Raw genomic sequence first — 11,507 nt, forward strand, 5'->3', positions numbered from 1 at the left:
AATTCAACTGAAATAATAAAATTAATCATTAGATACACTGGTATTGGTATATTTCCTGGCCAGAAATTGACTAGTTTAAACTGGTCAAATGTTTTGTGAAAGAAACAAAAAATTAAAAAACTTTTTCAGATGCTGGTGATGTATGACTAATGCCTATGCAACAGAAATAAAAAGAATTTAGTGTATACAATTTCTTTAGCACAATTAACTTGAATATATGTTCTCTGGAACATATTATAAGGAACTGCCTATATTTTGAAATAATAACAGCTAACCTGAGATATGGGATCACTTTAAGCAACTCACAAGTATGCCGAAGCTTTTACAGTTATAGAATTATTGGTCACATGACTTCAATTTCTACCTAACCATATTTCGGAGTCCAAAAAAATCACTTATACACTGACTTCCCACTCTGGTCTCCTCTCTTCTCCTCACTTTTTGGGTTAGCCAGCTCTCAATACAGCATGTAACTACAGATGTTTTTTTATGCATCTATGCCCAAGCTGCAAAGCAAATTCTTCAAAACAAACAAAAAAGACAAATCACACATTCAGGCCAACTCCTATTGGGCTATCTTTTTCCTCACTTGCCAATTCCTTAGTATATTCCCAAGAAGGGCTACTCCAAGTCTCTTCATCTCATCTTCAGAAGATGCATGGCTTAATTATTAGATTTGTAATAGTTTCAGAACTAAAGAATCTCAGGAGATATTACTACTAGCTCCTTCATTTTAATTATAAATAAACCAAGAACTAGAATTAAAGGACTACAGCTTTACAAACACTGAGCCAATTTACTCAAAGCCTCTCCTACACCCTCAGTTTCATTGAGTTTATTGCAACTTGATCCATTCATTATGCCTCAGGAGTAGATCTACAGAGGAGTCAAGGACTTAGCCTGAAACCACACTGCCTGTACTGTTCCAGCTAGGCCGCTTACTATGTGCATCTCAGCAAATCACTAATTCTCTGTGCCTTGGTTTCTCCACTTACAGAGAGAACAGTCATATCCTGCTCATTAGGTTGTGACCACTAACAGAGGTAAAAGCACTGGAACTGAACCTAGCACATACAAATGCTAAATAAGAGTAAGTTATGACCACTACCACCATTCAATATGGGACTGCTGCTAAAACCTTTGCTTCTCTGTTCTCAAATCCGTACTCTCTCCATAACCAAGAACTCAGCTGCTTCAATCATCTCCCCTTCAAGAGCTTTAAGCAAAACTCTTGCACTCTACATTTCTTCTTCCTTTTGATGCCAAGTTTCTTTATTTAGTCATCTTCATTTCCCACACCTACGTACCATAACTCGCTTTTGAAAATTCGTCCTCTGGCTCTAGGATTTTTTTCTCTGAAATCCAATACTTCTTCCTCGGAGTACATGCTACCAAACATCCAATCTTCATCTTCAGTTTAAGTTTCTGCTCAAGCTCAAAATCTATCTCTAAACACATGGTATTTCTAGCTGAGCATTTTATGATGATCTCACACTCAATTTCCCTCATATAAAATAATATCTAAGGTATCTTCCAACTATAAAAATATCCAATCTTACCTAAAACCGTATCTCTCACACCCTCTATCCAATCATGTCTAGCCTATTACTTTACTCAAAATTTCCAGCAAACATCCAGCAAACACCCAATTCTACATTTATACCATTTTCATCTTAATCTTCTTAAAATATTCTGTCACATTATCTTCCACTTAAAAACCTCCAATAAACCTCCACTGTTAAGCCCAAATTCCTTAGCTTGGCATTCAAGTTTTTCCTCCAATCTCTTCCCAAACCACTATATTAGAATGCACTAATCCCCATAAATTCTTATATACCTCAATCAAACTCCATTTACCACCTAAGCGTATCCAACTTATTTCTGTATAATCACATGACATCTGCCATCCTGGAATGCCTTCCACACTATTCACTTATATCCCAAATGTCTCATGGCTTGGTTCAATTTGATACTTTCCCATTTAATCTTACAGCCCCAGATAATTTCTCCCTCATTTGAATTCCTAAGCCATTTATTGCCTACTGATTTCATTTGCCACTTAATTATATAATGCCTCACACTGTTATCTAAATGCCTGCATCATCTCTCAGATCACAGTACAAATAAGGGATACCAAATCTTTGTACCCACTGTATATTCCTAGAAAGCTGTGCACAGTAGGCACTAAAGAAACTGTTGGTTGCATAAAGAACATAATCACCTTGCTTCATGATATACTAGGTACCTCCTCATGTAATCCCATGTAAGAGAAAGAAATTATGGAAGGAATAGTAGAAATAGAAAGTAACTATTTTATAACCACCACAGTAATAATGATTCATGCAAGAATCATCAATGGGTGCTAGAACCATCACATAAAAGTTTCTTGGGGAAAAGGATATTTATACAGTCTCAAAATATATCTGAACAAATTACTTATGAATTACAAAGGGAAAAAAGGTACCTTCACAGTGGAGAAATCTGGCGGACACCAAGTGATCAAAGTTAACATCACCAATAATGGGATAAACTGACATCATGTGCCTCCTGATGTGATGCACTGAGGACACAACATCACTTATGTATTATTCCTGCCAAAAATGCATAACCTGAAACTAGTCATCAGGAAACAATCAGACAAACCAAAAACCGAGGGACAATCTACAAAACTGACCCATACTCTTGAAAAATGTCAATGTGCTGAAAGACAAGAAGCTCTGGAGCTGAGTGTGTGATCCTGGATTGGATCCTGGATCAGAAAACAAACTGCTATAGAGGACATCACTGTTACACAGGACAACTGATGAATCTGAATATGGACTATATTAGATAACAGTATTATATTAATGTTAAACTGCCTGATTTCAAACATTAGTCTTCAGTTAAGTGAGATAATTTCCTTGTTTTTAGGAGAAACATCCCAAAGCATTTGAGGGTAAATGAATTTAAAATTTATTCTCTGATTCTTCAGCAATAATAGTAATATCAATAATAGTAATAATAACAAGTATCAATAGAAAGATTAGCAAAAATGTGGCAAAATGTTAACTGGTGTATCTACAATACAAGAGATCATTGTACTATTTGGTACAACTTTTCCCATTTTTTTGTTTCTAAATTTTTAAAAAATGAACCCTAATACCACACAAAAACTTTGAGAAGTTTTTATTTACCTGTGGTAATTTTCTATTTTATCTGACAATCTTAAAGCAAGACATACTTGCAATAGAAGAATTTGTTCTACATAAATATTTTAAAAAGTAAAAATATCTTTTTAGCACCAAAGAAATATTTATAATTTTAATAGCCCAACACTAATTTACTTTAAAAAACAATTCACATTTACTATAAAACTCAGCTAAAATAATGTCAATTTCAACTGGTGTAAAGTCTTAGTATTTTTTTAAACAATGTTGTTTTATTACACAGAGAAAGTAGAGAAAGATAAAATGGACTGACTGGTTAAGCATTTTAAGGAAAAAATAATGATCTCTAATTCATATATTAATAAACAAGTATTCGTAAACTAATGAAAATCTGTTTCCTTAATTATGATTACAGAGAATGTATTTATTGTAAATCACAAACTTCACCTTCCCTCAATGATCAAAAATTGTGATTTAGCTGATCATAAGTTTTGAGTGAGGTTTTATACTACATTATAATACAACTATTAATTGATTACTATATATTTCTATAGGCTTCCTGGAGCCCTTAAAACTAGTATTTCTAGTCAAAGTACAATATAGTATATAAAGGATTTTCTAGATTCCATATAATTAGCAATAGTCCTTTTAAAGTTGGATACCTTATTTATGAGATGTTCGGTAACAACTTCTCTTAGTCCAGTGTAGAGCTTTTCTCCATGTTTATGCAAAACCATTGTATAAGCATTTCTATAGAGCTCCTCAAAACTAAGACCACTGTTATTCTTACGCTGGATTTCTTGAATTGCATTTTTCAGAAGGTCCCAAATGCTGTTTACATATTTTTCATCCATGGTCATCTGTAATATCCAAAAGAGAAAAAGAGACAAAAAGAAACACCAATGGTTGAAAATCTGTGTTTGTCCATATAGTAATTATCTTATTATATGCCTAAGATTATAAATCTGTATGACTTATAAGACTTCTTGTTTTAACAATAATAAAGGGGTACATTTAAGATTTTTTAGAGATGACAGAGCAATTTTTTAAAAATACTTTAAGACCGCCTTCCTTTCTTATATGCATTAAACCCCTCCAATTTAAATGAAATCATAATCCCTGATGTTAATACTTGCTTTATTTAGCCAAAAGTGTAAAGCACACTTTTCCTTAGTTTATTTAGTAGAACACAAGCTCAGAGAGCTACTGAGACAGAAAGAGTTCCATGATTTTAAAAATAATACAGGGGGTGCCTGGGTGTCTCACTTCGTTAAGCTTCAGACTCTTGGTTTGGGCTCAGGTCGTGATCGCAGGATAGTGAGATAGAGCCCCACAATGGGCTCCACATTCAGCGCAGTCTTAAGTTTCTCTCTCCTGCTCACTCTGCTCCCTCTGCCCCATCCCGGTCCTCCCTGCATGCACTCTTTCTAAAATAAATCTTAGGGAAAAAAAAAATTGAGGACATGAACACTATCTTCTTCTCCTGAAGATTTACAGAGCTCCTTAGCAAATTAAAGATTGGAAGAAGAACTGCAGTTAAAAACAAAACAAACAATCCTCCCACACACACTTTCTGTTTAACCTAGCATTCTTATTTTCTTCCTTTCCCAGGAAGAAATATACCTATGAATCACTTTCCCCTCTCCAGACCGAAATACTTGCTATTCTAAACCCCATCTACCCACCTACTCTTCACATGCACCACGTGTAAATCAAAGTAAATGAATAACATATATACGCCAATATTCAACATGTCTCAGTTTAAATTCATTATCACTAACCACCAAGTAGGCCCTGGGTGCAACCCCATAATCCTACATTCTAGACTACTGACTATCTTCCTAGATGATTTTACACCATTTCCTCCAAACTCACTCTTGGATAATGACCTGCTTCCTGTTCCATTGAGAAAACAGAAACGACCTGAAGACATACTGTACAAACCCCAACCATATCCAGCAATCCATATGATTATGTATCAATATTACTACTCTACTGTTCTTGAGCTCAAAGTACAAAGTTATTATACTCAAATTATAAACAGGGACCATAAACATAGGCATCATCGAGGACTTACTAGAAATGCAGAATTTCAGGCTCCACCCCATGCCTACAGAACTATAATCTGCATTGTGACCCCAAGTGATACCTATACAGAATGAAGTTTAGTTCCATCCCAACTCATCTTTTCAAGGACCTCCCTTTATCAATCTCCCTTCTTAGCATCATCAGATTCTTTCCTCTCTGCTAGACAATTTCTATACACATTCAAAATCATCAATTTCCCATCTTAAAAACAAATGCTCACAAACCCACCATTTCTCCAGTACCATCCAAGCCTGTGTTTTCCATTTACAGCAAAATCACAAGACTTGAGACATTTCTACATTCACTGTCTCCAAGTCTCATTTTTCTCATTATATCTTGAATCTATTCCAGTAAGTCTTTCATCTCTACTGTTTCAATGAAATTACCCAAGGAGGTCACCAGTGACTTCCATCCTGCAAAATCTAAATGGCTAGAGTCTTAGTTCTCATCATTCTTGACCTATCTGGCAGCAACTGAAAGAGCTGATCACTCCTACTCCTCACTTGCCTTCCAAGCACTACAATCTTGTGTTTTTCTTCCCATTCCTCTAGTTTCTATTTGTCAGTCTGCTTACTAGTTCTTTCCCTCCCAGCAGCCTCCAAACTTGAACTTCTTTGTCTAGCCACAACTCAGTTTTCAGGTGAAGCTCATTTCATCTATGCTCATGGCTTAAGTTAACATCAATATTTATATATTGTGTTTGGCCCTCTCCCCTTGATACCAGAGTCCTATATTCAGCCATATTTTTAACTGAATATCTACTAGCATCTCAAACTTACAGAAATCCTAATCCTTGCCCTTAATTCTGCTTTCCCAGCAGTCTTCTCTGACAAGCGAATGTCCACTCTATCCTTCCAGTTGCTAAGGCCAAAAAAAAAAGCTTGTAATCCCTCAACTTGATTCTAATCCAATAGGAAATACTTTTGTCTCTACATCCAAAATGTACCTAGAATCTAACTCCTACTCACCCTTTCCACTACTACTAGCCTTGTCCAAAACACCATCATCTCTCAAGGTATTCCAAAAGCTCCCTAACTGGTCTGCTCCTAACCCACTATCAAAGAGCAACCAGTGACCTCCTAAAAACATAAATCATGTCACTCTTTTGCTTACAACCCTCAAGTGACTTTTCATCTCTCTTGAAGTTAAGTCAAAGTACTTATACAAACTACAGAACATTATTTGGATCTGATAATCTGACTTCATCTATTCTTCCTCCTTGCTCCCTGCTCTAGCCACAGCAGACTCTCTTTGCCATTCTTTGGAATATGTCAAACAGATTTTTGCTTCAAGATGTTTGTATTTGCTACTCTCTCTCTCTAATGTTCTTCCCTCAGGTATCTGCATGGCTCATTCACTTTATCAACCTCAAAATTCTTGTTCAACCATCACCATAAAATGAAGCTTTAGGGGCGCCTGGGTGGCTCAGTGGGTTAAGCCACTGCCTTCGGCTCAGGTCATGATCTCAGGGTCCTGGGATCGAGTCCTGAATCGGGTTCTCTGCTCAGCAGGGAGCCTGCTTCCCTCTCTCTCTCTCTCTACCTGCCTCTCCATCTACTTGTGATATCTTTCTGTCAAATAAATAAATAAAATCTTTAAAAAAAAAATGAAGCTTTAATTTCATACTCCATTTAAAATAGCAGTCTCCTCTTACTAGTCACCCCCAAATTCCAACCCCACAGTCATTTTTTTTTCCTTATTTCTTTTCCCACCTCCCTCCTCCCATTCAATGTCCACTGCATGAAGGCAGCAATTTTTTTCACTGAGGAATCCCTCAGCCACTGAAGTAATACATGGCATACAACAAACATTCATACTTGCTGATGAAATGATGTCCTGCTAATCTTTGACTAAGGAGCTGTTATTATACCATGTACTGCACTCACAACCTGGGAAACATGGCAACAATTATTCATCAGCTTCACACCTATTTCTGACTTGGATGGACAGAAATTACTGAGTGGAATCCTCTCTGAAGAGGTTAAGAAGAAACTTTTGGAGGTGATAAATATGTTTACTGCATAGATCATGGTGATGGCTTCACAATCTCTTCCAACTTACATTCGTTAAATATGTATGGTTTTTTGCATGTCAGTCACACCTCAATAAAGTCATTAATGGGGGGGGAAAAAAACCACACTCCCTCCAAGCTATGTTCAATGGGTATGAATGTGAAAGAGTAAGTAATTTAGATAACCCCAAAATAGTTATTTCAGTTACTCTAGCAGTAAAATATCAGTTCAACCCTCAATCATAGAGGATTCTTAAGCAAACGACTCCAACAGAGCCTTATTATTCTAATCTTTTCTGAAGTGCTTAAAAGGAATTCTGTAAAAACAAAACAAAACAAACAAACAAAAAAACCCAACCTTTTTATTACTTTAATCTTATTCAAATCCCAGGTCTAGTAAATACTATTTTGAAAAGGCCTTAAGAGAATTTACCACTAGATCGAAACTACTCTTTTTTAATCAGATATCCTGATACACAGAATGCCATCCTTATAAAATAGTTTAATAAGATGTAGTTGTTCATAACTTTTCACAATAAAAGATACAAGTCCATATGACAATCATGGCCTCAAGTACTCTATACACTGAGGTTATAAAAAAGCTGACTAAGACACCATCTCTAAACATTAAATAATGAACACATAAAGCAGAACATTCAGAAAAATTCCAGAGGAAGACCAAAGTTAATGTTGACTCTAAACTCCAGAGGTAACCATACTGCGAATAGCTGAGCAAAACTGCAAATGATCTTTTCAGGCTCTGTATGATAAGACCCCATGAAAGCTAGAAAATGTACAAAAAGGTCGCTATCTGTAACAAATTACTAAATTTTCTATTAGAAATTAAAGAACTTAAAACACATAAACCAAGAGACTTTGAATATTGTAGAAATGCCCTTACATTATAATAAATCATTTCTCACATATATAAACCAAGAGTTGTTTTATAATCCAAGATTTCTACATAGTACTTTCCTCAGTATTCATGCTTTATAGACAGAGCAGAGATGGAGTCACAGGACAACAATGTTTAGGTATAAAAATTTTCAAGTAAATGAAAAAATGGACCCAGAGACATTAAACTACTGACTCCAAATCTCAGAGATTAGAATTTATATATCCCCAGATCTAGTCCAATCCTCTGGACTCATGTTACATTTCACTGTGCTAATCCAGGATACCATATCACAGCGTGACTGATTATCCTGGTAAACACAGTGTGGTATATCAGTAAAGAACATAAGTTCTGCTGTCCAAAAGGCCTGAGTTGGTATCATGGCTTTGCTAAATTAACAGGCCATGTGACCTTGGGCAAGTTACTTTACTCTTCAAAATCTTTTATTTCCTTGCTTATAAAGTAGGTTTAACAACAGTATCTACCTCAGGCACTACCCTGAAGATTAAATAACAATGTCAGTAGAATTTAACCCAGCTCAGGGTACAGCACAATCCCTCACAGTTGACTAAATAAAATATCCAATAATAGAATCTCCAAACTGCCAACTATGGGCATCAACTGTCAGAAAAAAAACAATAAAATAACTTTTCAAGCTTAATAAACAAACAGATAGGAACTAAAACAAAAGTACCTGAAAAGTACAAGTATGCATACAAGTCAGTATAGTGTAGCCTTCTTTTGGAAACACTATTCCCTACTTTCTATCTCCTATTTTTCGGTGCCATTTAAAACATTTTATTCCCCAGAGCTCTGTCCTGACTCTTTTCACTCTACTCTGGGCTACTATGCATTGCCATCCATTATCATGGTTACAATGACTACCCTCACATAGAAAATTCTAAAATTTACAAGACACCAGATTAGTAAGGGATTCTGGAGCCTCCTGAAACTGTACACAAAATTTTACAAATATAATGTGCGTATTTCTTTTTCCTGGATGATGAGTCCTGAGCTCTTATCACATTTCCAATGAATTTTGGTCCACATCTCAAAGAATAAACTACTAGCTTATATATTAATTGCTCCCTAATCTCTACTACCAGCCCAGACAGTCCTCCAAAGTCTAAAACTACCATTTTCAACTGCCTGCTGGACATCTCAAGCCAAATGTTCTAGACATAGATCAAACTTATCAGATCCAAATCCCTGTTAACTGAACCCCAAACACACACATATCTTCCTTTTGTATTCTTTAATTCACAAGCCACTTAGTTATAAATGCTAAAAGCCAAGGCTTAACTTTTCTTCTCTCATCCTCTTTCATTCAATCATGAAGTGCAGCCAACAGAGGACCCCAGATTATTTCTCAAGTATGTTCCCATTCTTTCATCCTGCATACTATTCTAAAACCTGCACCTAGATCACCATGTCAGCCTTCCAACTATTATAAACTCGAATAACCTCTTAGAATCTACCTTCTTCAGAATCACCATTTAAAAAATAAACCTGTTCAAAACCTAACTCTCATTAACTACAGAGGTAGAAGGATGTACTTTAAAACTATTCAAAATCTAGTCTATGTCTACTTCTCTAACTTCACTACTTTCACTCATCACTACCTATCTTACATTTATTCCTTAACAACATTAAATCAATAGTTATTCTAATCCAATGACACACCTCCACCTCATTCACCACCCTCCCTTGTCTTCTTAAAGGCCCCCTCCTCTGCCTCTTCTTTATCCAATTCTTTATATAGCCTCTGAACACAGCTCATATATCACATATGTATCTTCCTTCCCTGACCACCTCAAGCAAAATGGACTCCCTCCTCAGCGCTTTCCTAACACTCAGGTCGTATCTATCCTACACTTCATACTGATTCATAAACAGCTGTGCATCTTTTTCCTCCACTAGACTAAGAGATACTAAAAGGGCTATGCATTTTTCTTTAATGTCACTTAGATGGCCATAAACAAATGTCCGGTGAATGAATATTGCTTTACCTATATTATACTAATGCAAGTTTGAGCATTTAAATTAGTAAGCACAAAGATACGGAAAAAAAATTTAATGTAATTAAATTTAAGCAATTAATAAATTAATGTAATTCTAAAATAATAAAATGTCCTTTTCAAATAAAATATAGTAATGTACAAGCAACAAACTCTTAAATTTCATTTATCAAGCAGTGTTTTCAGATTCTCCTATGCATTTAACTGCTTAGTCACTGATTTTATTAATAAATTGTTAACTAGGACAAAAATCATATCCAGAAAAGGCCCCCCAGGACAGGATCCATAAACTACAATCTTTCCCTAACTCAAGCAAGTCTAAAAACAATATGTGAAAGGAAATGGACTTTAAGTGCAGATTCTTACATATGCATGCCTTGGTCTTGGCATCAAATGAACATGTCAGTAACAATGGCAAAATAATTATGTTACTGATGAACTTTAAATTCTCACTCATCTTGGTAAGGAATACAACATTAATGATCAATGAAAGTTAAAAGGGCTAAATGAACTCTAATGTCATCAATATGTTAACCATAAAAACATCAGTCCATACTTCACTCAGAGTCACAAAACTTAAAAGCCTTGAGACTGTGTATTTTTTAAAATAGAGTTAAAACGTACTTTAAAATAATATTCTAAATTATTCAAACAGGATTTTAAACTCATTGATGAAACTGATTTCCTTAGGTTCCATTAATTGCAAAAACACTCAGGAAGGAATTTTGTTAATGCTGCAACAAAAGCAATAACATAATAAAATGCACACACACACAAACGTTTAATGTTGGCAAATTATTAAGCATATACAGTATTCTGCTCCAACAAGTTTAAGTTATAAAGTGATCAGCAGGGAAAGTAAACTCATTCAGCAAGAAAAGAAACAAAAGCTCTTTTAAAGAAAAGGTATAATTAAGCATTAAGTGCTTATGGTTTAATGAGACTTTTAAAAACCAAAACAAAACTTTGATTTTTAAAAATGACCTCCACCCCCTTTTGCCTCTTCTTAATCCAGGATTACAATATCCTCATTAGTAAGTATCAATAACAAAAACAACCCTAACAGTCTGTTTTTTTTTTTTTTTTCAAAACATTTTTGATTATTCATCTACATTATTTCAAATTACGTAAAAACCTTCAAAATGCCTAAATCTGGGGGCAACTGGGTGGCTCAGTTGGTTAAGTGGCTGCCTTCAGCTCAGGTCATGATAAGGGTCCTGGGATCTAGTTCCAATTTGGGCTCCCTGCTTAGCGGGGAGCCTGCTTCTCCTTCTGCCTGCTGCCCAGCCTTGCTTGTGTGCGCACTGACTCTCTCTGACAAATAAATAAAATCTTAAAAAAAAAAAAAA

At 35.4% G+C, this 11,507-nt stretch overlaps 1 protein-coding gene across 1 annotated transcript in view; it reads right to left on the reverse strand.

The window, feature by feature from the left end:
• CUL3 (cullin 3) overlaps positions 1 to 11,507 on the reverse strand; it is a 90,507-nt gene that overhangs the window by 65,539 nt on the left and 13,461 nt on the right. The window contains exon 2 of the mRNA XM_059393592.1: positions 3,809 to 4,006. Coding sequence (XP_059249575.1) covers positions 3,809 to 4,006 — 198 coding nt within the window. The remainder of the gene's footprint in view (positions 1 to 3,808; positions 4,007 to 11,507) is intronic.

Source organism: Mustela nigripes, chromosome 3 (assembly GCF_022355385.1).
Source record: "Mustela nigripes isolate SB6536 chromosome 3, MUSNIG.SB6536, whole genome shotgun sequence".
Classification (NCBI taxonomy): Eukaryota; Metazoa; Chordata; class Mammalia; order Carnivora; family Mustelidae; genus Mustela; species Mustela nigripes.